Source organism: Eschrichtius robustus, chromosome 12 (genome assembly GCF_028021215.1).
Source record: "Eschrichtius robustus isolate mEscRob2 chromosome 12, mEscRob2.pri, whole genome shotgun sequence".
Lineage (NCBI taxonomy): Eukaryota > Metazoa > Chordata > Mammalia > Artiodactyla > Eschrichtiidae > Eschrichtius > Eschrichtius robustus.
In genome coordinates, this window is record NC_090835.1 from 100,637,577 (window position 1) to 100,664,288 (window position 26,712).

Genomic DNA, 26,712 nt, shown 5'->3' on the forward strand with positions numbered 1-26,712 from the left:
AATATAAAGTGTTCTGAATCAATGCAAATATTAGTGCAGGAAAAACTGAAGGATAATAACAAATAATAATCAAAATACAGTTTAAAAGCACTTTATTTTAGAGAATAAAACAGTTAATACAATAAGAATATAATATAAAACAAAATTAAAGTTTTCTTAATATTAGTTTAAAAGTTTTAATCAATTATTTTCAGACTTTGGGGAAAACATACATCCTTTCAAACTATATGGTTGTTAACACAGTCAAAAATTCAGGAGAAATTAAAGATAACACCACAGACAACAGCATTTATTTATTTTATTTTGTTATATTTTCACTTTGATTAGCTTCTTTTACTAACATGTTTTACCCAGACATAGTTTTAGGGCAACTTGGAATATGTATTCTAATTCTGCTCAAACTAAATATGGTGGAGACAATGACATTTCTTTGGCCACCGGAATCTATTTAGGAAAAAAAGTATTTGATTAATTGATTTAGCTTTAACTTTTAAAAAATGTACTTATTTTTGAAGGGTAAGGACTCTCTAGAAATATTCCAAAGTTACAGAGACAAGAAATAGTCTTAACAATGGTTATAATAAGACCAGAAATTAGTTTCTATGAATTCTCAGAAGTAATTTTAAGTTAGTTTTTGAAGTTATGTTAAAAACATTTTAAAGAGTACATTATCTTAAACTTCACAAAGAAATGTCGATTTGTAAATAAATAGAGAAGTGTCAGTCATTTTAACCTTTGAAAAACAAAACAACGCAAAAAAGCAACTGAATAACAGGAGCTGCCGGGCCTTCGGTAGGCGGTTAACATGATGAAAGTTTGTGGATGAAACTAGTAGGTGAAGAGTGAACGCGTTTCCTCCTTTCCTCCCAGACCTTCGCGGCAACTCTGTGAGAGTGATTTTAACCAGAAACGCTGACCGACACGACCAAAGAGAACTTTGGGGACGAGGGGGTGGGAGGAGGCCGGGGGTTGAACTAGTCACTTTCTTCTTTGAGAACTTTGCGCCTCTGCTTGGGGGTGGGGGGGAGGGTGGGGAGAAATCCCAGCGTGAAACCAGAGAAAGAAGAAAATTCGTGTAATTACCCAAATCTGGCCTTTCCCGTCTCGGGAGTTCTCTGCCGGTCGGAGGCTCAGAGGCGAACTTCACTATCGGGTTGACTTTTCTAACAAGCCTGACTGTGCCCCCGACCAGGGAGGTTAAGAGCACCGGGAGCGGGGACGAGGTTCGCTTCCTGGGGTCGTAAGGGCGCATCTGCTTTTCCCGTCTTTCGCCAAAAGAAGAGGCTGTAATCCTGCAGCGGGCGCTGGCCTGGGCGCCCTCCCCGCCGGCTCCCGAGTAGCATTCAGTCCGCGCACCTGGTGCGCGCTCGGCGATGCTGAGTCTAGGGCCCGCAGGTCTCGGGATTTGCCGGCATGTAGGTTGCGTGCATCCTCCTCTAACAATGATCCGCCTTTAGAGGCCGGCTTCTCCCTGGCTACGGCTGGGAACTGGAGCGTGTAGCCCGCAGAACAAGGGCGCAAGGAATAAACTCCGGACACCCACCTTCCCTTGCTGCCCAGAGCGGCTAAAGAGCGACTTAAGCCACTTCAATCGGTTTCTTGTATTGGGCGCTTCCAATCACCCTAATGAAACGGAGGCACAGGTGAAGAAGGCCTGGGCGCAGCCCTGGGGAGCCCACGGCGCCCTGCGCTCTCACCTGGTTCCTCCGGTCTCCAGGAAGCCTCTGCAGACGGAAGGGGTGTAAATAGAAGGTTGTCGTGGTATTTTCACGACAATACCGATGCGGACTATTTTTTTAAAGGGTCCTTTCAGGTGGATGGCGATTGAGAACTCACTGAGCCCCAAATCCTCTTTCAAACAGATAAGGAAACAGGCTCAGAAGTAGCCGAGGCGGCAGAGACAACTACGGGTTTGGGGGCAGAACTCAGCCCCTTCCTCCCCCTCCGCCTCCCCCTAGCTCATCTCCCCCACCTTCTCCGGGTTCACTTTCCAGGACTCTCTTCCCACGGGGCCAGGTCTCTCCGCAGCCCCCGGGAGCAGGCGGCCTCCTAGGCCGACGACCACACGGGGACTTCTGGCACCCCCTCGGGCGTCCCTCGTCCCCTCCCCCCAAAGATGAGCACAGATTCCAGACCACGCACATCAGCTACAACAAAATCTCCGGAAAGGGCCGGCCCAAAGCCAGCTGGCTTGGGCGCATCTACTCAGTCTAGGGCGCGCGGCAGCCGAGGCTCTTACAGGTGGTGCCCGGGCTGCCAGGGAGTGGAGTACTGTCTCTCGGGACTTTGCTGCAAAGGCTCTGTCTGAAAAGCCTCCCTCTAGATCCAATCCGAAACCCCAGAGGCGGGGCGCGGTTAGGGAAACAAAAATGATTTTCAACTTACATGAGACACTCCAACCTCCCCCCGCCCTGGCCCGCCTTGGCTTCAGTTTCCCGTCACCCCAAGGGCTCAGGTCAACCTCCCCCTCCGTCCCCAGTTCTGCCCGGGAGGGGGTGACGGGCCCTGCGAGGGCCCGGAGCGTGGGAGCTGGCGGGTGACCGAGGAAAGGCGGAGCGGGGCGGGATGGGGAGGGACGGGGTGCATTCGTATAAACGTGCGGGCAGCTGCCGGGCGCCCGCGCTGCGCTCCGAGGGGCGACCTCTCAGCACCGCGGCCGAGGACATGGCTCCGCCCGGGTCCTTAACCCTTGTCCGCCGCTTCTGGATTTCGACATCAGTCTCTCTGTCTCTGTCTCTCTCCACTTTCCTATAAGACAGGGGGAGAATCACCTTGGGCACCTCTGGGTTGGTTTGTTTTTCTTCTGTCTTTCAGGATCCTGGGCGGAGAGCGCCAGCGAGGAGGGCCAGATGCCGGCGGAGGCGGGGCAGCAGGCGGACGGTGCGTGTTCCCACGGGACGAAGCTCAGCTGGGACATCAACGACCCGCAGATGCCTCGGGTGCGTGAAAACCCCGCGCGCGCGGCGCTGTCCATCCAAAGAGGAGGGATGTCCTTGCAGAGACTGTGGACAGACCTCACCTCCACCCCCAAACACACACCCCTGAGAGTCCTCCAGTGTACAGGGACTCCACAGATAGCAGAGCTGGGTTCAGAGATGTGTCTTCTCCCAGCTCTTACCTCGCGCTTGTTAGAAAACACAGCGAAAGCAACAGGAACTGTCAATCAGGCTCCAAGTTCCAGGTCATCTGGCGGGAGCCGGACACCTCTTCCTTCATTTTCTTTTAACCGAGGTGGAAATCCGCTGAGTCTCTCCTTATCCATTCTTTGCCATCCACGAGAAAGGTAGGGGAGAATCTTGGCTAATGTAGACACCAGTGCTTCTCACGCCTCAAAACTGTGAGATAGGACCGTAAATCGCGGTGACCCGAATCTTAAACAGCAGGACTTGGGCCATCAGACGCCTGCCCCGGCTGCCTGGATGAAGCACGGCTCCTGGGGGGCCTCTATAGTCATGCCAACCAGGGCACAGGCGCCCGGAGAGCCCCTGGAATCCGGCTTTTGGACGCAACTTCTGAGATTACTTCTCTAATGACAAGGAAATCACCATCATCCGTTTAGGGTGAATTTGTTTTATTTTATTTTGTTTTAACGGAACGAAGGGGTTTGGAGCCTAGTACAGGGAATGAGCTGGGCGGTTATAACTGGTCATACTGGTTTGGGGCAAAAACTGAAAAGTGACTTTAAAGTCCTGGGTGTAGGTGGAGGGAGAGTTAGGAGCGACCTGGGAAGCATTCGCAAAGGCGGATTCCTGGCAATGCTGTGGTACAGGGGTACGAGACTTGGCCTTTATTCAGCATCTACTGTGTGCCGCGTATAACAATTCATTAGCAAGGTTGTCTAGCCTCTCAAAGAGATCAGTACTTTTGGGGATGTATGTATTTGCAGTAAGTTTGTTTATTTTCAAGTCTGCCTACTTTAGAGTCACACTGTGCCATTTTTGTGAAAGTGGACCACAGTACAGAAAGGGCATCTCGTTCTCACTGACTTCTGTCCGCATACATCTTCATAGGGAAAAAAAATCTAACCTTGCATTTTAGAAAAGAGCCACATCCAAATGAGGGAAGGATGGTTCCTCTCACGAGTATTATTCTAGACTTCCCATGTAAATGTGAATAATTTTTCCTCTGGGAGATTGGTTCTTAAACAGAGAGAACGTGTGTGTGTGTGTGACATCTCAAAAGAGGCAGGTGCACTGGGCTATAGAAAGAGAACTGGAGAAAGAGGATCCTAGCCCTGCTCTGGCTAACCAAAGGAGGAAGCGCTAAACTAGCTGTATGACCTTGAGACCGTTCCTGAATTTGCCTTAGTCTCAGGTTGCTCACCTGTCATCAAGCCGTGGAATTAGATAACAATCTTAAATTGTCGTCCAGATTTACTGTCATGTTCAGTGTGTGCACGCCTGTCTGTATGTGACCACATGTGCTCCCCTGCAGCAAGACATTAGAGCAAATGAAACCCAATCTAGGAGTCCTCCATTCTTGTTTTGATTTTAAAATGCAGTCTCTGTGTCTTCCTTTTCAGTGTCACTACTTTGGTAGTGGGGGTCTAGTCTGTACCCTTGCAGGGGAGTGCGAACAAAACATTCTCTTCTGGAAAACTGTCTATTTGTTACTAAGGTCCTTAAATTGAAATATTCACTTTAAAAACAAAGATACAGCATTTAGCATAAACTTAGAGTTGATAGCACATCATTATATATTTCATTTGTGATGTACCTTAAGTTAATGTATTGATTTATGTCAATTATATTTCTGAGAAAAGATAAATAATGCCTATTAGTAATAATAATGATTTCAACAATATCTCTGCGGTTTTGGAAACAAAATTGCCCATTTACCTATACACTGTTAGAATGTACAATACTAACGTGGTACACAAGTCTGAACTGTCCAACTAAGAATACTTTTGCTTTGCAGATGTTGGATCCAATTATCCTGGGCTGGGGGAAGGGAGAGAAGGTGTAAGTGGCTTATTACTGCGATAATAGTTTTCTGAGCCTCTATCACACCAGGAAGGTCAGTGGGGCCTGGCTGCCACAGATCTTCTCTTTAAACCCCAGCTCTGCCACTGGAGAAGGTTATGCATCTAACGTCCACTTCCTTATCTATTAAATAAGAGGAAGGATGGATGCCTAGGAGGCAAAGTTGTTGTGAGGATTGTAGGTACTTCATAATGTGGCTTTATGGGCCATACTGTCTCTGTCCCAAATACTCACATCTGCACTGTAGTGTGAAAACAGCCACAGACCATACATAGACAAATGTACATGGCCATGTCCCATTACAACTTTATTTATGGATACCAAAGTTTGAATTTCATACGATTTTCGTGTGTCACAAAATGTAATTCTTCTGATTTTCCCCCCAACCATTAAAAAATATAAAAATCATTCTTAGTTTGTGGGCTGTACTAAAACAAGTGGCAGGCTGGATTCGGCCCATGGTCCCTAGTTTGTACAGGAACCATATTGCAGTATAAATAATGCATAATATGGACAAAGGACCACCAAACGTGAACAGTAAAGCGGTGCTCAGTATCTTCTATATAACATTATTTTAGCCATGCAGTTCTTTGTGTAGTAGAATGACAATCCGTATTGCTCTGGGAAGAGGTTAGCTAAGCAGGCTCCACCAAATGCTCGGGTTTACCCTATGGTTAGGCTGTCATCATAACACCCTTGTAAACCTGGAGGGCTAATTTGGGAAACTGTTCATGTCTCTCTGATGTTGTGCTGGGTATCAAGCCAAGAGCTTTTGAAGAAAAAGCACTGGATGGAAGTAAAGATATTTACAGGCTCAACTGTATGTCAGTGATGGAACTTTCCAGTCACTTTTTGCCCTGGTGCTTTACTGCTTAACTGGAAAATATCTGTAACATTTAAATACACCGAGAAGCGGTATCACATAGTGGTAAGGAGAATAGGCTCTGGAGTCAAACTGTGAGGGCTCAAATCCTAGAGCCAAGTCTTACTAGCTGTGTGACCTTGGGCAAGTCAATGGAGCTCTCTGGTCTCCATTTACTATTCTATTAAATGGGGATAATAATAGTACCTATTGTCTGTATGCAGTATGAAGGCTAGATGAACGAATACATGTACAGCTTTTTAGAAGATAAGCACTATGTAAGCATCAATTTATAGCCAGTTGTCAGAAGGGCATACACAGGATGAGTGACATTTTCTAAGACCATAGTTTCTGGAATTAAAAAGACTCAGTTTTTATCCTAACGTGCTTGGGGAAGATAAAAACCGTGCTGTCTCTGGTTCGGGCTTGATAAACTTGACTACCCGTCCTTCTGGGCGCCTTCCCAGGAGCCGGCCCACTTCGACCGCTTCTGCGAGTGGCCGGACGGCTACGTGCGCTTCATCTACCGCAGCGACGAGAAGCAGGCGCAGCGCCATCTGAGCGGCTGGGCCATGCGGAATACCAACAACCACAACGGCCACATCCTCAAGAAGTCGTGCCTGGGCGTGGTGGTGTGTGCGCGGGACTGCGCCCTGCCCGGCGGCTCCCGTCTGCAGCTGCGGCCTGCCATCTGCGACAAGGCCAGGCTGAAGCAGCAGAGTGAGCTATGGGACTGGGTACGGGGTGGCCTTGCGGTCGCTGAGTTCCCTCTTCCCAGCGAATTTCCCCTTCCTTCCTTCCGTAGGGTCTGGGGTCAGGGTGTTATTAATATTTCTCGCCTCTGGCTTTGCAGAGAAGGCATGCCCCAACTGTCATGCTGCTTTGGAATTGATCCCCTGTCGAGGGCACAGCGGGTACCCTGTAACCAACTTTTGGCGGCTTGATGGCAACGCAATATTTTTTCAGGTAGGTGGCGGGACACCACGGTTTGTGATGGACATTCTCATCATGTCACAGGGACCAAACCACCTGCCATGTGTCTCAGGAGCCCTGGACCAAACCAGATACAGCTCTGGTGGCCAGAAATAGGTGCTGGGGCTCCCAGGGCCTTACCAGGCTCCTAGGAATTAGTTCACCTACTGTGTGCTCTCTAAGGGGGAGAGGGTGAACCTAGATATAGTTGTTTTCATATGGCAAAAGGACTGTTAGGTCATCTTTTAAGATGTCTATTATTGGTGCACTTTTATTTGTTCAGGAATGTTTTTCCCTGTCTCTCTGAAAAAACAAAAAACAAACAACTTGGGGTATTGGGAAAGGCACACTCAATTTTTGATCAGCGTTGCCAGCTTCCCTCAGAGGAATAATGTGATTCATCTCCTTATTAATGCAGGCCAAGGGAGTTCATGATCACCCAAGACCAGAGAGTAAGTCAGAGACAGAAGCTAGAAGAAGTGCTATCAAGAGACAAATGGCTTCTTTTTACCAACCCCAGAAAAAGAGAATTCGAGAACCCGAGGTAACAGGGAGCTGTCGTTACACTTGTGGTCTGTGTTCACCATCATTACCAAATGCACTGAGAATTATGTAAGATGTGAATGTCATACCTTCATTTAAAAGGTTTGATTTTATGTGAAAATTATATATCTCTAACAATGTCATTGAATCAACATTTTGAATAGGGTTTCTAATTCCTTCTTCTTCTTGATAAAAAAGCAGAATATCTCAACAGTTAATGATAGAGTGAGGATGTGAGCTGACATCCTAATACAAGGGCAATTATCGAATGGTCATACGGAAAGAAATAGGTGCATACCAATGACTTAGCGGTGCATCTTCGAGAGGGTCCTTTACATTGTTTACATAGAACAGATAAAATTTCTTTGGGCAACTTGATCCAGTTTGGCTGTTCAACCACAGTATGCCAAGGAGGCAGAATATCAGTTTGAGATAAGAGACACTGGCCTTGTTTGAGAACTTTCTATGTGCCAGGCACATAGGGTTTAAGTCTTACACGTGAATTGGTCACAAAAGCCTTAAGAAGAAATTACTGTTATTAAGCCCCATTTTTTTTTAACACCTTTATCGGAGTATAATTGCTTTACAATGGTGTGTTAGTTTCTGCTGTATAACAAAGTGAATCAGCTATACATATACATATATCCCCATATCTCCTCCCTCTTTAAGCCCCATTTTTAAGTGAGGAATCTGAGGCTCAGAGAGGTTAAGTAACTTGTTCAGTTCATGAGGGACAGTCAGGATTTGAACCCGGGTCTGTGTCAGGCTCCTGAGCCTCTGCTGTATGCACATAGTATAGGGAGAACAGACCATCTTCCACTCAGACCCACCCTGCCTGGCTACCATGGACCCTCCTGGTTCAGCAGCGTGGAATCCAAGCCTGAGCTCAAGCTGTGAAATTCCTGGACCCTGTGCTCAGATCATGTTTCTGAGCTCCTAACACACAGCCCACCAACTGAAAGCTTGTTATTTGGTTGGTTGACGACTGTTACAGGTGAGGGTGTCCACGCAATTTACATCTTTATTTACAAATAAAAATTTGTGTCATTTCTTTAGGCAGGAGAGAATCAAGATAACGGTGGCCATTTCAGCAACATACCTTCCCTGGAAAACCCCGAGGAGTTTGATATAATTCCTGACACCGGCTTCCCTGTTCCAGGGCAGCCGTGCTTTTCGTTTCCAAACTCGGATGCTTACAAAGCTACCTGTGACCTAGCTGCCTTTCAAGGAGATGTAGTACCACCCTTTCAGAAATATCCAAACCCAAGAATCTTTTTGCCTAGGCCACCCTGCAGCTATGAATTGGCAGGCCCTGGTTACACAAATTCAGGCCCGTATCCCACCCTTTATAAAGATGCCAGCAGTATTCCTGATGACACAGACTGGGTTCATCTGAATGCACTGCAATACAACATCAACTCCTACGGCAGCTTTGAGAGAAGCTTTGATTTCACCAGTAAACAGCCTGGCTGGAAACCAGCTCTTGGAAAAGCTGACCTTGGGGAGAGCACTGACCATGGACAGTTCCAGGCCGTGGCCACTCGCCCTTATTACAACCCAGAGCTTCCCTGCATGTACCTCACGACGGCCCCACCAGCTGCTCCAGCCCTACAGACAGTAATCACCACCACCACCAAAGTGTCCTACCAGGCCTACCAGCCCCCTGCTCTGAAATGCTGTGACAGTGTGCGGGAAGTTAAGAGCCTTTCTGGCTGTAACTATGATACTGAAAACACCCAAATGTCCATCTACCCGGAAGACTTGGACCTTCCAGCTACAGTCGCCATGGCAGCCTCTCCAACAGCATCACTTCCTTTGAAAATTCCTGGAGATTGCCGGGCCATCAGACACACTTTGCCTTTTCCTCAAGACTCAGCACCCTCCTGGACAGACGGAGCAGAGACATGGGATGTGTGTCCATCTGGACTGGGGTCTACAATTGGTTATTCAGAGAGAATCAGTCCGTTCTTTAGCTATGACCATGAGGACTCTTGAACAACAGTCCTGGGGCACAGCGTAAGATTGGTCTCCATGCAGGCAGTAGAACATGACATGGCAACTCTCTCTTAAGTTGGGAGATTCATTTAGCATGCAAAGAAATATATATATTATATATGTATATATATAACAGTAAAACCAATTATCAGTGGAGTAAATTATAGGTTGGAAATGTTTAGATAATATAGGGAAATCTTGCACAGCATTTTACTTACTTTTTTTTTTTCTGCCATGCCACTCGGCTTGTGGGACCTTAGTTCCCAGACCAGGGATCGAACCCAGGCCCCCTGCAGTGGAAGCGCAGAGTCCTAACCGCTGGACCGCCAGGGAAGTCCCTGCACGGCATTTTCAAACCCATTACAGCACACAGAATTAGGTCTGGAATGAGACTGTTCCAAATGAACAAATAAGCATGAAAGTTAATGAGCTAAGTAAGTCCATTTAGTTTGTTAGCTGGAGTAGAAGTCAAGAATCCTGGTTCTCACTCCAAGCCTTTCCCCATTGGATCATATTAAGGAATTTCACAAATCTCTCTTCGGCCCTTAGGGGTTGTCAAAATAGCTTCGGGAAGAAATCTTTACCATCTTATCTCCTGAGTCATTTCATAAGATTTTATTTAGCATTTACAACCTGTTAAAATAACTTCAGGAAGTAATTTTGATCATTTTACCTGCAAAGTATATATCTATAGCTTTTTAAGAAATCTACCGTGTGGCAACGATAAAGTGCAGTTGTTTTTAAGAGAATTTTGTTTTCCAGTATCAGCTGAATACCTTTTCTTAACATTTATGAATGTTTTCCTAACAGAGACAGCCTAACACTGATGATATGTATTTAATGCATTTTTATTGTACTATAATATACATTTTTTCCAGTTAGGTTTCAAAATTAGAATAGAGATGTTTTATTCAAATTTAGCTTTACTGTTCCTTTGTTACTCCTCATAAATGTAATTGATAATGTTATTCAATTAAACATAATGAAGACATTTAAAAATAATGTAGCTGATGCTTGAGTTATTTCAAAACAAAAATAGGAAAAAAATGTTCATATTATAACCTGGGAAACAGTTGTTATAGTAGATTAAACGTATTAGTTTATTTAAGTTTTGTACTTTAGTTTAGAAAAAACTATTTGCTATGCTGATAACGGAAATCCTCTTCAAAACAGTGCGCATACGTGCACACACACACACACACTTTTGCACAGCTCCCAATGCTTAAGTGAAAATATTCAGTTTTCAAATAAAAACAAACTACGTAAATAAATTTTTGAGAATGGAGTGGGGGAAGGATTATCCTCAAATTTGCATAGAATACCCAATTTGCACAACTAAATTGCAGTAAATCAGATGCCATTTAAAATCTTGGAGCCTTACATACTGCTCACCTGATTCAGAAAGCCCTCATACCCTGATGTAATAAATACACGCAGTACTGGCCACAAGATTAAATAAATATCAGCACACGCCTATTCCCTAGCCAACTTTTCCTCACAGGAAAAGATGCCTAGTACACTCATGGACTAGTTTTTTCTTTAGACTTCCATTGCCAACACGCGCAGCTTCTAATCACACCTAACATTTATATAGCACTTATGTGGGGCCAGACACTGTTCTAAGCCCTGAACATGTATTAATTTATTTAATCTTCATAACAGTCCTCTGAGCTACCTGAGAGAGGCCAAGTGATTTTCACAGTAAGTGGCAGAGCTGGAATTTGAATTCATCTCCAGAGACACTGCTTTTAAGCACCACATTACATTAGCTTTGATTAGTTATTTATCAATGAAATCCCATTCGTACTTAGCAAGTGTTGTACTTGGCATGAAGTAGAGAGTTTTATTACTTCTAAGCATTTACGTCCTAACACTGGATGCAAAGGATCCATGCAGCGTGGGTAGAAAGGGCAGGGAAGGGAGTGAGCAGGCTCTAGGCAAAGCCCTGAGGTAAGCATTTCCCAAAGTGTGGTACAAGTGTGCTCTGGTTACAGGGTGGTTCTACACGGTCCACAAATATTTTATGTTAATAGTTATGGATTTATTTTAATGTGTAATAGGGAAAGATATAAATAACACATCACACCTATGATTTCAGGATATTTTTGCCTAGACAAAGCAAAACAATGTTTTTGTTTTAAGGCAAGGTAATGTAAGGAAAAATATTAAGCAAATAATAGCACAGATGTTACAAGAACATGCAAAAAAGGAAATCATCAAAATGGTTGAGAGCTTGTGCTCTGCTGCCTGTGCTTAGTCATGCTGGCTCTGCACCTTTGTAAAAGAAGGTTGCCTAGTGCCTGAAATATACAGTGATAGCCCATTCTCAAGGCTCTGCCTCCCAGGCTTGACCTTTAAAGGTATGACATTTTTCATTCACACAAAGATAAAAAGTTGCAGAACAGAGAATAACATTTGTCATGTTGGAGGTTTATTGTTGGACCTACCGGGACAACTGCTAGAACAAAGGACTATCACATCCCCTCTGGGGTCTGGCCGACCCCAAGAAGTTTGCAGCTATCAGCTATACTCCCTCCCCTTTTAGTATAAAAGGAGCCTGAATTCTAACTTGGGTAAGATTCTTTAGGACACTAGCCTGCCATCTTCTCTGTCTGCTGGCTTTCCGAATAAAGTCGCTATTCCTTGCCCTAACACCTTGATTTATTGGCCTGTCACTCAGCAAGCAGTATGAGCTTGGACTCAGTAACAATAGTTTCCTAGGGCAAGGGGTCAGGGGGCCGAAAATAACTGACTCAGCTGAAAATGGGAAATGGCGCTGACAAGATTGCATAAAGCTGGAGCCTACGGGGCAAACAAGCCCAGGTGTGACGTTGGACATCTGCAAGTTTAACCCCAGTATTGAGGAGTCCAGAGAGTGGGCAACACTCAGGAGCCAGGCTGTGGGACTTGATCCCAGGGAAGGGGGTGAAGGCAGCACATACCTCAAGTGTTGGCTGGGGGCCCCAGCTACGCCATCCTCCAAGGAGCCAGGGTCCAGGGCAGAGTGTCTGTGTAGCACAGATGAGTTCTTGCAAACTGAGCCACCTGAAGCAGGCGCAGGAAGATTTAGACTCTGGGTCATATCTATTGCTCTAAAAAACTGATCTTATTAGGGAGCAAAAGAGTTTTCTGGAAAATGAAAGGAAGTAGGAAACTTACAAGGGCCTAAATGTTATATTACTAATATGAAATATTAATTATGACTATGAGTTAAGAGTAATAACTATTTGATTCCTAATTTAAAGCCTTCAAATGTGGCCGGTGTAAATTAGAGCAGCCAAAGCTTCTGACATACTTTGTTCTGATCAGCTCATGATTGGGTTGAGCCCAAGCCTTCAATCAGACCCCTGACAATATCAGCTACTGAGAGCAGAGGAGGATAATGCAAAGGAGGTGAGGCCAGGCTGAGAGGTGACACCTGTGATCAACTGTCCCCAGTTAGACTTAACCAGTGCCACGGGACACTGAACAGAAACACAAGTTATTCACTTGCTAACCATTCTTTCCTCTCCATGAACAGTGCATAGTCTTGGAGTAGACTTGATATACTTACTTGGAAGAACTTCAAAGTATTGAACCTAACCTCTGACAAATTGTTTCTATGGAACATCTGTTGGAGAAGCTAACAGAATTCTTTTCAAATTTTAGGTTCTTATGGAATGATTTTAACTAATATTCTGTGAGACGTTGTGCTAAGAAAACCACTGGAAATAGAATTTACAAACAACAAAAGAAAGATTGATAAATGGTCTCTCACTGCCTCTATCTTTCTATGGTTCACAACATCCCTCTACACATCAGAATCACCTGGGGAGCCTTAACAATCCTAGTATCAAGGCTGCACCCCAGGGACTTCCACGGTGGTGCAGTGGTTACGAATCCTCCTGCCAATGTAGAGAACACAGCTTCGATCCCTAGTCTGGGAACTAAGATCCCATGTGCCTCGCGGCGCGGCAAAGAAAAAAAAAAAGTATCAATTAATTATAGCAAATATACAACACTAATGTTAGATGTTAATAATAGGGGAAACTGGGTGCAGGGCATATGTGAACTCTGTACTATTTTCTCCATTATTTTGTAAATGTAAAACTCTTCGAAAAAATAAGGTCTATTTAAAGTAAAAAATAGGGACTTCGCTGGTGGTCCAGTGGTAAAGAATCCACCTTCCAATGCAGGGGACATGGGTTTGATCCCTGATAGGGGAACTAAGATCCCGCAAGCCGCGGGGCAACTAAGCCCACACACGACAACTACTGAGCTCGTGCACCTCAACTAGAGACCCCCAGCCACAAACTACAGAGCCCACGTGCCCTGGAACCCGCGCCACAACTGGAGAGAAGCCCACGTGCCACAACGAAGATCCCGTGCGCTGCAACTAAGACCTGACGCACCCAAAAAATAAATTAAAAAGAAAAAAGTAAAAAATAAATATTCCTGGGACTTCCCTGGTGGCGCAGTGGTTAAGAATCCGCCTGCCAATGCAGGGGACACGGGTTCGAGCCCTGGTCCAGGAAGATCCCACATGCCATGGAGCAACTAAGCCCGTGTGCCACAACTACTGAGCCTGAGTGCCACAACTACTGAAGCCCACGCACCTAGAGCCCATGCTCCACAACAAGAGAAGCCACTGCAATGAGAAGCCCGCGCACCGCAACGAAGAGTAGCCCCCGCTCACCGCAACTAGAGAAAGCCCGTGTGCAGCAACGAAGACCCAACGCGGCCCAAAATAAATAAATAAATAAATAAATATTAAAAAAAAAAAAAAAAATATTCCTCCTCCTGGGTCCCACCTTTGACAGCAAAATCCCAGGCACAAAGGAATGACAGAGCAGAGCCTTTCACTAGGACAAAAATGTCCTTATCTATGTATCAAAAACCTTATGTCCCGCTTATGTCCTATTTAAAGGCATTTTTTTCTTGTATAGGATTTTGATCAGACTGGTGGTGCTTGGACCAAATATAGCAAGAACCAATAGGATATATCTCTAGATGAGTGTATATATATATACATATATATATAGAGAGAGAGAGAGAGAGAGAGATTTTAAGAAATTGGCTCACAATTGTGGGGTCTGACCAGTCAGAAATCTGTAAGGCAGGCCCACAGGCTGGAAATTCTGGCAAGAGGTGATGTTACAGTCTTGAGTCCAAATTCTGCAGGGCAGCAGGCTGGAAACTCAGGCAGGGTTTCTAGTTCCAGTCTTGAGGCAAAATTGCTTCTTCTTCAGGCAACCTCTGTCTTTCCTCTTAAGACCTTCAACCGACTGGATGAGGTCCAGGCACATGATGGAGGGCAATCTGCTTTTATTCGAAGTCGACCAATTTAAATGTGAATCACATCTGTGAACACCTTCACAGAAACATCTAGAATAATGTTTGACCAAACAACTTAGCCTAGCCAGTAACCTCATAAAATTAACCATCCCACTTGATAAAGGTGGATTAAAGGGACCAGGGATATTTAGCTTAGAAGAAAAGACTCAGATGGGACATGATAAAATCTAGAAATATTTGCAGTCACCTCCAGCAGAGATGGGATTGTAGTATAGTGTGGCATTTAGGGTCATGGGCTTCAGATATAACTGAAAATAGTAAGCAGAGAAAGGATTCCGCCAGGGCTCCCACAGCTGTTTAGAGGGAGCTGGGATTTGGACCCAGCCCTTCCACGCACCATGAACATGGGGAAGGCAGTTCCTTTTTGCGAAGAAATGAGGGCTGTAGTTCCATCCTCTCAGGGGAACTGAAATCTCTCCTTCTTACTCAGGGGCAGAGGTTCTAAATTATTTGGAGGATTTGTACAGAAATATGGGAAACGTGCTTTACAATCTAAAATAATTAAGAGTGAAAGTGAGCCAGAAAAAAGGATGTGGTCTAGAAGTTTGCTTAGAAGCAACCCACCTAAGACACGCAGGAAAAGACTGGAGAAAAACGCATCAGATTAAGCAAAAGTGGTTTGTTATCATAGAATCTTTTCCATGGATCTTGGAATCCATGAATTGAGCTAAGCCCTCTGAGAATGGGACTCAGGACATCCTTAGAAGGAAGATACATGGTAAGACTCCAACATTTCCAATATCGATTCCATCACACATCTCCTGTTTTGTATTCTTCCATGATTCCCTCTGGACAAAAGTTCAGGCCAGACTTACAAACTGCCTAAACATAAAACACAGCTTAGAATACTTAGACTTCAAAGGCTTGGTTTGTTTTGACAAAATTTAATTAGCATAATTTAAGATTAGACCAGATTATGCATTAAAAAACTAAAATATATTTTATGTGGAGAAGAAAAGAGAACTAATAATACGCAAAGTTAATATATGTAAGACTTTGTCTGCTCATTAGCATGGTAACCTCACCATAGTAATCTGTAACTCTTACTTTGCTACTATTTGGTAGCAAGTGATATTCTTCTACACTCTGCACTGCCGGTGGAAAATATTGAAGAGATACGCATGATTGTCATGAAACCCTGGAGATTCATTTCTTTAATGAGGACAAGTTGCCTTGAGTCTGGGAAATGTTATACCAAGCATTTGCTGAACTTGAAGGGCGGGGCAAGTGGTGACAGAATAACAAATGTTATCAGCGACCTGTATCAGTTGTGCGAATGCCAGGAAAATAATTTCAAGGTGATTTCTCAGGTATTTGTAATAGGTTGTAAATCAAAAATGGCTGCTGGCTAGTAACATCAGGCATTCCAAAACCTTGAGTTTCTAGAGTATTCCTTGGACTGTAAATGTAAAAGTTGTTCTCAAAAATATAAATATGCCTACTTTAAATAATCCAGCAAAGAATGGATAAATATAATTTGAACTCCCACAGTTACCTCTTACTCTTCAAGTGTTCTCCAAGGGAAATTCTAAACTAAGTAAGAAATCAGTTCTAAAATGTAGAAATGGGGAATTCCCTGGTGGTCTGGTGGTTAGGACTCCATGCTTCCACCGCAGGGATCACGGGTTTGATCTCAGGTCGGTGAACTAAGATCCCACAAGCCACGTGGCACACACCCCCCCTCTAGAAAAAGTAGAAATGGAGTAAGGGATGAATTCTTCTTGTTTTAATTGGACATTTGCAGTGGTGATATATCTATATCAACTGAGTTGGGGACAGCTGAAGGGGGAGCACTTTGGGGAAGTGGGGCAAGGAGAGAGTATTAGGAGCTGAGTTTGAACATGTTAAGTTCAAACTCTTAGATTTCTAAGTGAAGTGTTGAGTAGGCTGTTGGCATCTGAGTCTAGAGTTCAGGATGGAGGCACAGATTTGGAGATACAAGTTTGGGAATCGTCAGCATACAATCAAACTTGTAATTGGTAGGTTGTAAAATGCTATTCAAATATAAAGTATCATTACCTAGTAATTACTCATGAATATAACACAGCAGCAATCATTGACCCACTAACCCTTCTGTTTGGAACATCAAAGATACTTTTTGAAGAATGAAATAATGCCATTTGCAGTAACATGGATGGACCGAGAGAAGTAAGTCCAACAGAGAAAGACAAATATCGTATGATATCCCTTATATGTGGAATCTAAAAAAAATGATAAAAATGGACTTATTTACAAAACAGAAACAGACTCACAGACACAGAAAACAAACTTAAGGTTACCAGAAAGGAAAGGGGGGAGGGATAAATTAGGAGTTTGGGATTAGCAGACACACACTACTATATATAAAATAGATAAGCAACAAGGTCCTACTGTATAGCACAGGGAACTGTATTCAATATCTTATAATAAACTATAATGGAAAAGAATCTGAAAAAGAATATATATATCTGAATCACTTCGCTGTATACCAGAAACTAACAGAACATTGTAAATCAACTATACTTCAATTTTTTTAAAGTTACTTTTTGAAAGATATTTTTAATAGAACTTTTTTTTTTTTGGAAAATAGGATATATACAAGTGTTAAGTTTTTCTTGTTCTTTCAACTATTTTATTGCTGATCTTAAGTACTAAGAAGTTCAGAGATTCTCTATTGATTTTAGGCTTACAAAATATTATCAATTGGAAGTTCTGAGAAGGCTGTGTAATGACATCTTCGAGAATGCTTATCTTCCTAGGAAAGAAAAAGCTCAAATGTGAAATGCAGTCTTAAAGAACCGTGAAGCTGCTAGGTCAGCCCTTGTCTTGATAGGAATCAAGTACTGAAGGATATGCTGCCAATCTTTGATAAGGAATATGCTGGTAGTTTAAAAATATACACACTTCTTTTCAACACTCCATCCTGTAAGGAGAATTGGAAGAAACATCAATTAAGGGTTTTTTTCTAAAGGATTTTATTTATTTATTTATTTTTGGCTGTGTTGGGTCTTCGTTGCTGCGCGTGGGCTTTCTCTAGTTGTGGCGAGCGGGGGCTACTCTTTCACTGCAGAGCGCGGGCTTCTCATTGCAGTAGCTTCTCTTGTTGCGGAGCACAGGCTCTAGGCACGCAGGCTTCAGTAGTTGTGGCGCGTGGACTCGTAGTTGTGCCTCGTGGGCTCTAGAGTGCAGGCTCAGTAGTTGTGGTGCACGGGCTTAGTTGCTCCGTGGCATGTGGGATCTTCCTGGACCAGGGCTTGAACCCGTGTCCCCTGCATTGGCAGGCGGATTCTTAACCACTGTGCCACCAGGGAAGTCCTCAATTAAGGTTTAACCACTGAAAAATTTATTATTTGAGGATGAAACAATTTATGGAAAGCACAAGGATGAGGATGTATAGGAGGGACTCCCCAAAATAATGATTACATTAAGCCACTGCCAATCCTGATGTTATGTTGAGACTCAGAATACATATTTTGCCATTTTGCTGTTACACATCTACACATCAGTCCTTCAAAATACAAATAGGAATATTAAGGTCATAGAATACAATATTGCGCTGGAATATTTGAAGTATCAACACTCAAAAGTAAATTTTTGAATTTCTAGTTCTGGAAATGGTGGAGTGGCTTGTATTGAACTAACTCTCCTTCAGGTAGCAGTTATAAACTCTGGACAAATATAAAGCGTAACTATTTGAAGGCCTTAGAAAAATCACCAAAGTCAAGTAGAAATTGGAGGGAATTTGGAGGGAAGGGAACCACAATGGCTGTGGTCCACGTCTACACAGCTTCTCTCCTCAGGACACATCCCCGTCCACACGACACGGGGCAGCTAGAACCGGAGCAGAACCCAGCGTTTCTGGCTTGTCAGAGGATGGAGTCTGGGGCTGCCAGAGCAGCTGGAAATTGAGGGAGGAACCTTGGAAAAGAGGAGCCACAGAGAGGAAGCCTCCTAAATCTAGGTACAAACTCACTTTAAATTGACCCCTGACCTGTGCTTGCGTAGACGAGACTCCAAGGAGACTGTTAAAGCAACAGCTGGAAAAGCTGCAGAAACACGGCAACCATCTCATCTGCCGGCTGCAAGGGAGATAGAATGAGGAGTTAAGTCTCTCCAACCTGGCAAACACCATGGGCTTTCCATCGAAACCCTAGAAGGGCCGTAGGGAGAAAAGTTTATATCCTAGGTCCAAAGAATGTGCCCTAAAACTAATGGCAAATCTAAAACAAATCCATCTTCAAAAGTGCAATACCAGGGAATTCCCTGCTGGTCCAGTGGTTAGGACTCGGCGCTTTTACAGCAGGGGCCTGGGTTAAATCCTGGTCGGGGAACTAAAATCCCACAAGCCGAGCAGCCAAAAAAAAAAAAAAGTGCAATACCACGCATCCACAAATGAGTCAGTAACATAACTGACTACTTAAAACAAAAATCACCACTCTATTAAATTTCCCAAAACTGGTGGAAAAACATCAACAGACAGATTCGAAAAAATCAGTGCATCTCAAAAATGATAAAGACAAAGAAAATCACACCTGGGCTCATCATGGTCAAACAGTTGATAGTTCAAAAATAAAGAGAAAATCTTAAAATCTTCGGACAAAATGAGGGAAAAATAATAAGCATAACTTCTGACTTATCAGAAATAATGGAGGACAGAATCACATCTTCAAATATCCAAAAGAAAAACAAAACAAAACACGTCAGCCCAGAATTCTATATCCAGCAGAAATGTGTTTCAAAAGTGAAGGCAGACACGATAGTGAGAGGCCCGCACACCGCGATGAAGAGTGGCCCCCACTTGCCACAACTAGAGAAAGCCCTCGCACAGAAACGAAGACCCAACACAGCCATAAATAAATAAATAAACAAATACTTTAAAAAAAAATGCAATTTAGAAAGCGCCTTAAAAAAAAAAAGTGAAGGCACAATAAAGACACATCCTATAGGCATCCAAAGGATAAAAGGAAAGATTATGACAACTGGAAGGCAATACATTAGACAAGTGTGATGAAATGAGAAAAATTCCGTGAAAGAAACTTACCAAAACTGATACAAAATGAAATAAAAATTATGAATAACCCTATAATTATTTTAGAAGATGAATTTGTAATTAAAAACCTTCCTACAAAGAAAACTCTAGGCCTAGATAATTAAACCGTTGAAGGCTATCAAACATTTAAAGAAAAAATAGTATCAGTCTACCCAAGTTCTCTCAGGAAATAAGAGGAAGGAACACTTCCTAACTGTTTTCCCAAGTTTAGCACAGCCCTAATATGAAAATTTGACAAAACACTACAAGAAAAAAAAAATTCAGATCAATATCCCTCATGAACATAATTGAAAAATTCTTATGGAAATATTATTAAACTGAATCCAGCAACATATAAAAAGGATAATACATCATTTTCAAGTGGGGTTTATAACTTTGACTTAACATTTAAAAAATTAATGTAATCCTGGATGGACCTAGAGATTATCATGCTAAGTGAAATAAGACAGAGAAAGACAAATATCATATGATATCATTTATATGTGGAATCTAAGAAAAATGATACAAATGAACTTATTTACAAAATGGAAATAGACCCACAGCCATAGAAAACAAACTTATGGTTACCAAAGGGGAAAGGCAGGGGAGAGAGAAATTAGGAGTTTGGGATTAACAGATACACACATATATAAAATAGATAAACAACAAGGACCTACTGTATAGCACAGGGAACTATATTCAATATCTTGTAATAACCTATAATGGAAAACAATCTGAAAAAGAACAGATATATATATATATATATAACTGAATCACTTTGCTGTACACCTAAAACTAACAGAACTTTGTAAATCAACTATACTTCAATTAAAAAAATAATTTAAAAAAAGAAAATAACTTTTCAAACTCATAAAAAAATGATCCACTTACCTAGATGAGTGACTAGAATGTAATACGTTAAATATTTGTTGTATATAATCTGTTATATTAACATATTAGCATATGTTAATAATGAATATTAAATATTAATACTGATCATTATAATTGTGCTAATAAATATTAATATTAACATTTTTTAAATTAATGTAATTCATTACATATCCACCTGGGGGGAAAATAAACCACAACTCCTACATATACAGAAAAAAATTAGTGTTGGATAATAGACCTACATGTAAAAGCTAAAACTATAAATATGCTTCAAGAAGAAAACATAGGAGAATATCTTTGTGACCTTGTTGTAGGCAAAGATTTCTTAGAACATGAAAAGCACTAGCTGTTAAAGAAAAAAACTTATAAATAGGACATTATCAGAATCTAAAGCCTCTGCTCATCAAATGACATCGTTAAGAATATGAGAAGGCAAGCCACAAAGAGAAAATATTTGCAAAACATATATCTGACAAAGAACTTGTATGCAGAATATATAAAGAACTCAAGCTAATCAGTAACAAGAAGACAAACAACCCAATAAAAAATTGCCAAAATCTTGAATAGTCACTTCAGAAAAGAAAACGTATGAATGGCTAATATATACATGAAAAGAGGCTCAAAATTATTAGTCATCAGGGAAATGTAAATTAAAACTAAATGAGAAATTTTGCAATCAGTGGAATGGCTAAGTTTTTTTTAATGTACAGTACCAAATGTTAGCAAGGATGTGGAGCAAAGCTGAATTATCATACGCTGCTGGTAGAATTGTTAAATGGTACAATTACTTTGGAAAACCATGTGGTAGTTCGTTTAAAGTTTAACATAAACCTCCTTTATGAACCAGCCATTTCACTCCTGCATATTTACTCAAAAGAAATGACAACATATTTTCATTTAAAAGATTTGAACAGGAATTATCATAGCAGCTTTATTTATATTAATTAATGTCAATTGACAGGAAGATGAACAAATAAATGATGGTAAATTCATATGATGGACTCCTATTCCGTAATTTCAAAAATGAACTACAGGGCTTCCCTGGTGGCACAGTGGTTGAGAATCTGCCTGCCAATGCAGGGGACACGGGTTCGAGCCCTGGTCTGGGGAGATTCCCACATGCCGCGGAGCAACTGGGCCCGTGAGCCACAATTGCTGAGCCTGCGCGTCTGGAGCCTGTGCTCCACAACAAGAGAGGCCACGACAGTGAGAGACCCGCGTACCGCGATGAAGAGTGGCCCCCACTTGCCGCAACTAGAGAAAGCCCTCGCACAGAAACGAAGACCCAACACAGCCATAAATAAATAAATAAATACATACATAAACCCAAAAGTTTAAAAAAAAAAAAAAAAGAGAGAAGTTGAGTTCTTTAAAAAAAAAAAAAAATGAACTACAGATAAACACAACAACACAGATGAGTTTCAAAACACTATGTTGAGCAAAAGCATCAGGGCACAAAAGACTAAATCCTCTATGATTCCAATTACATGAAGTTCAAGAACAGGTAAAACTAATACATGATAATAGAAATCAGTTGAAGTTTGTGGAGAAAAGGAGTAGGGATTGGCTGTTGAGGGACACAAGAGAGCTTTCTGGGATGATGGGAATGTCCTGTATCTTGATCCAGGTGGTAATAACACAGGTGTGCACATTTATAAACACCCGATTAATTGTACACTTAAGGTCTGGCATTTCAATGTATGTAAAGTTTGCCTCAAATTTTTAGAAAGTAAATTCTTTGCATTTCCTAGAATAAAATAGTAGCCTCTCTATGAATATTTCTCTAGAAATGAAATAACTTTAGAGAGGCAAATAGTCTAAAAAGAAATCCTTTAATCCTACTGAAAAGTGTTTGGTGAGAAACTGCTATATTTTTGAAGATGGGTATCCATTTTGGGATTATGTCAAGGCGCTTAAAGAAAAAAAAAAAAATCTTTAGGTTGATGAACTAAGGTCACACATTGTGGATCACTTAATGTCCCACCCCTTCTTAGTAATGCAAAGAGCAGAGAAATACGTAGCGATCCTGCACATTTTGATGTTACAGCTTTCTCCTAAAATGACCCAGCAAGAGTGATACCCACTGATCAAATCCAATGATAACCCTTCTTCGGCATATATCATTTGGTACAAAGTGAATGTGAAAATTGAGGAAACTGTCAATATAATTCAGGTTGCTCCAAAGTTAGAAATCTGGAATTGTGTTTGTTGAGGTGTGGAAATGGGCAGCTATTGAATTTATGGTCTCTTCATTGCTAAGAGTTTTTTGTTTGCTTGGATATTTTCCCAGTTTCCAGCATCATTTACCAATGTGATTCCTAATCACATGTGTGTGACCTGTTTTTTCTTTTTGGAAGCTTTTAGAATCTTCTATTTATCACTAATTTTTTGAAATTTCACAGTGATGTGTCTTTGCGTGGGTTTTTCCCCTATTGTTTTACTGGGTGTTTGGTGGGCTCTTTGAATCTGGAAACAAGTGTCCTTCAATTCTGTACTATTCTTGTGTTAGTTTTTTGCTTTTTGATTCCACTTCCTCTTTCCTTTCTTCTGCACAGTCATTAGTTAGAGGAAATACTTGATCCTCTTATTTTCTAATCTTTTCTCTTGTTTTTTTTAAAAAAACTATATGTTGTTTTGTCCTAATTTCTGGGAGTTTTCCTTAAATTTATCTTCAACTATTTTATTAATTTATTCTAGATTTCTGCCACCCTAGTTTTATTTTCTAAGAGCTCTTTATTATTCCCTGAATATTAATTCCTATTATGGGATCCTCTTCCTGTTACATTCACGGATACAGTATTTTCTCTTTATGGCTTGGAGAATATGAATTATAGTTTTGGTTTGTATTGCCTTTTAAGAAGATGTTCCCTGTATTTTTTCTGTTTCCTCTGAGTCACAGAATCTGCTTAAGAGTCTCACAGTCCTTATTTGGCCTTGTTTGTTTGTTTAGATATTTTTCTATTGTGCTAAAATATACATAACATAAAATTTACCATTTTAGCCATTTTTAAGTGTACAATTCAGCGGCATTAAGAACATTCACAATGTTGTACAACCATCACCACTATCCATTTCCAGGAATTTTTCATCATCTCCAAATTGAAACCCTATACCCATTAAACAGTAACTCCCAATGCATCCTTCTCTCAGTCCCTGGTAAGCTCTATTCCCCTTTCCATCTCTACGAATTTGACTATTCTAGGAATTTCATATAAGTGGAATCATGAAGTATCCGGCTTATTTCACTCAGCATGATGCTTTCAGGGTCCATGCATATTGTAGCATCTATCAGAATTTCATTCCTTTTTAAGGCTGAATAATATGCCATTGTATAATATGTATAGACCACATTTTGTTTATCCATTCACATCCATCAATGGGTATTGGGTTGTTTCCATCTTTTGGCTCTTGTGAATAATGCTGCCATGAACGCTGCGGCATATTTTGCTAGTAGGCTATACAAAGCTATTTAACCAGAATTTGGGCAAGGTGAAAAATAGGTTTAAAATCTTCCCTAAACTAATAGTTCTAAAACTTGGCCATACATTAGAATCACCTGGGGTGTTTTTAAAACCTTCCAAAGCCCATGCTGCACCCCAGACCAATTACATCAGATTACCTTGGGAGCGGGACACAGGCCATGAGTATTTTTGGTAAATCTTACCAGTTGATTCCAATGTGCAGCCCAGTTTGAGAAGCAGTGCCCTAAATAGTGGTCACAGTCCTTATCTGGATGGGGCTTGTCAATCCGGGGGACTCAACTCTCAGTACCCGCAGGATTTTTTCTTATTCCAATCCACTTGCCCAGAAAGTACTGCTCTAATCTATGACCTATGGCATGAGCCAGTTGCCATCCTTCTGGAAGCCAAGCAGAGAAAGTGGTCCAGGGTCTCACCATTCAAAATGCACTCCCTTTCTTAACCTGCCTATTTTCAGCAGCTGCCTCCTCCAGCCTTCTGCTGTGCTAGCGAGGGGCATCGCCCGTTTGGACAGGCTAGAGGATAAGACCTGGGGTCTGCTTCTTTTACAGACTTTCAGCCAAGCCTCTTGTCTTCAGCTCCACCTCAGCCACTCTCTAGGGTCCCGTGAAAACATTCAATTGCTGAACTTCATCTGAGTTTGGAGCGGGAATCAGCTTCCTTCTCCTTTGCCACTTAGTCTTTGCAGTTATGTTTTTACATTTATCCTCAGGAAAAAGTACTTTACTTGTCCTAATTCACCCAAACTTAGGCTTTGTGAGACTGTTTACAAGTAAACAAAAAATGAGCATGAATTGTTGTTAAAATATCTAGTGAATTGGACTAATTTTTATTTTATTTTATTTTATTTTAATATATAGCGTCTCATGGCTTTTATTTATTTATTTATTTATTTATTTATTTATGGACTAATTTTTAATTAATAAATGGTAAACTTAAGAGAACAAACTCTTTTCTGTTAAAAAAAAACTATAAATCTTGACATTTAAATAAAAACATATCTGGAATTCCCTGCACTCCAGTGGTTAGGACTCCACACTTCCACTGCCAGGGGCCCAGGTTCAATTCCTGGTCGGGGAACTAAGATCTTGCCAGTCACGGGAGATGCAGCCAATAAATAAATAAATAAATAAATAAATAAATTACAAACATATCTAAATAAATACCTCTAAAGTCTCCATCGTATGAAGCCAATTAAAAATTATACTTATCAATCAAAGAGTTGTGTGGTGTTTTAAAAATGTGAAGCTGGGCTTCCCTGGTGGCGCAGTGGTTGAGAGTCTGCCTGCTAATGCAGGGGACATGGGTTCGAGCCCTGGTCTGGGAAGATCCCACATGCCGCGGAGCAGCTAGGCCCGTGAGCCACAACTACTGAGCCTGCGCGTCTGGAGCCTGTGCTCCGCAACAAGAGAGGCCACGATAGTGAGAGGCCGGCGCACCGCGATGAAGAGTGGCCCCCGCTTGCCGCAACTAGAGGAAGCCCTCGCGCAGAAACGAAGACCCAACACAGCCAAATAAATAAATAAATAATAATTAAAGGTGCTAATAATTTTTTTTTTAAAATGTGAAGCTTACATTTACCTCCTGTACTTTAAAAAGCTGCATTGATTTCCTGAGTTTTTAAACTTAACCTCCCCCAAATGTCCCATCATAACCCAAATCAAAAAGTATGCATTTTAAGAAATGAAAAAAGCTGGGAATGAAAATTTTAATTTCAGTAGTCACTTGTCTTTATGATGTCCCTCTAGTATTTAAAATTTTTTATTTCAGAGCTTTCAAACTTCATTTTGGGCAGGAATTTGATGATATATCACATTACAGTAGAATCTTCTAAGTCAGTGAATAAAACATATAAACAAAGTTGCTGGACCTAGAAACATATTGATAAAGATCAGCTCCTCAAATTCATTTGACAGAAGCAAACACACTTGAGGGGATATAATTTATGACTTCCTCTGAAGCAGGACAGACTCTAGACTTATTTGCAAAAGGAACGAAGTGAACTGAATAATCTGTTTAAACATAACGCAGTGAAGTACCTGCTTCTTGACAGACAGGCCAGATCTCAGGTTCCCAACCCTGTCCTGTGGCCCTTCAAGATGGTCAAAGTCATCCATAGGGATGTTTTGTGGCTGAAGTTCCAATTGAGTGCTTTGGGTTCAATGTCTTTTGATCTCCTAGGTATGAACCCTCCCTGGCTTCTGCCTGAAACTTCTGGGATCACCCTGAGGCAGGTGCAGAGGATCTTAGCACTGGAATGACACCACTCATCTAAGCCACATGGTCCTGTCAATTTTAACTCCTAAATATCCCTTGGATTCTCTCCCTCTGTGTCCTATTCCCAGCCTCACTGCTATAGTTGGATCCTCATCATTTCTTCCTGATCAATTGCCATAGCCTCCTTTTTATTCTGTTGCCTGTACAATCACTGCTGAAATCTACCTTACCCACTGCTGCTTTTGTGATCTTTCTGAAATGCAAACATGAACATATCACTCCTCTGTAGAAAATGCTTCATTGGTTCCCCAGTTACTGCCTGATAAGGCTTAGGCTTCATAACTGGGCATATAAGACCTCCATGATCTAACTTATGCTTCTTACTTCCCCTGTCTTTTTCGCTTTAAGCTGTGAGAGGACCATAAACAT

General features: G+C 41.8%; 1 protein-coding gene across 1 annotated transcript; it reads left to right on the forward strand.

Annotated features, from left to right (window-relative positions):
• Positions 1-2,849: 2,849 nt before the first annotated feature.
• GCM2 (glial cells missing transcription factor 2) lies at positions 2,850-9,354 on the forward strand. Its single transcript, XM_068559234.1, has 5 exons — positions 2,850-2,939; positions 6,312-6,564; positions 6,698-6,810; positions 7,235-7,360; positions 8,416-9,354. Exons 1-5 carry the CDS (start codon positions 2,850-2,852, stop codon positions 9,352-9,354), a joined length of 1,521 nt encoding a protein of 506 aa, XP_068415335.1.
• The last annotated feature ends 17,358 nt before the right edge of the window (positions 9,355-26,712 follow it).

Coding starts and splice junctions, on each gene's coding strand:
- GCM2 (XM_068559234.1), top strand. CDS start 2,850: ATGCCGGCGGAGGCGGGGCAGCAGGCGGACGGTGCGTGTTCCCACGGG. Junction 6,565..6,697: donor GGCCAGGCTGAAGCAGCAGA/GTGAGCTATGGG, acceptor CTGGCTTTGCAG/AGAAGGCATGCCCCAACTGT. Junction 7,361..8,415: donor AGAGAATTCGAGAACCCGAG/GTAACAGGGAGC, acceptor TCATTTCTTTAG/GCAGGAGAGAATCAAGATAA.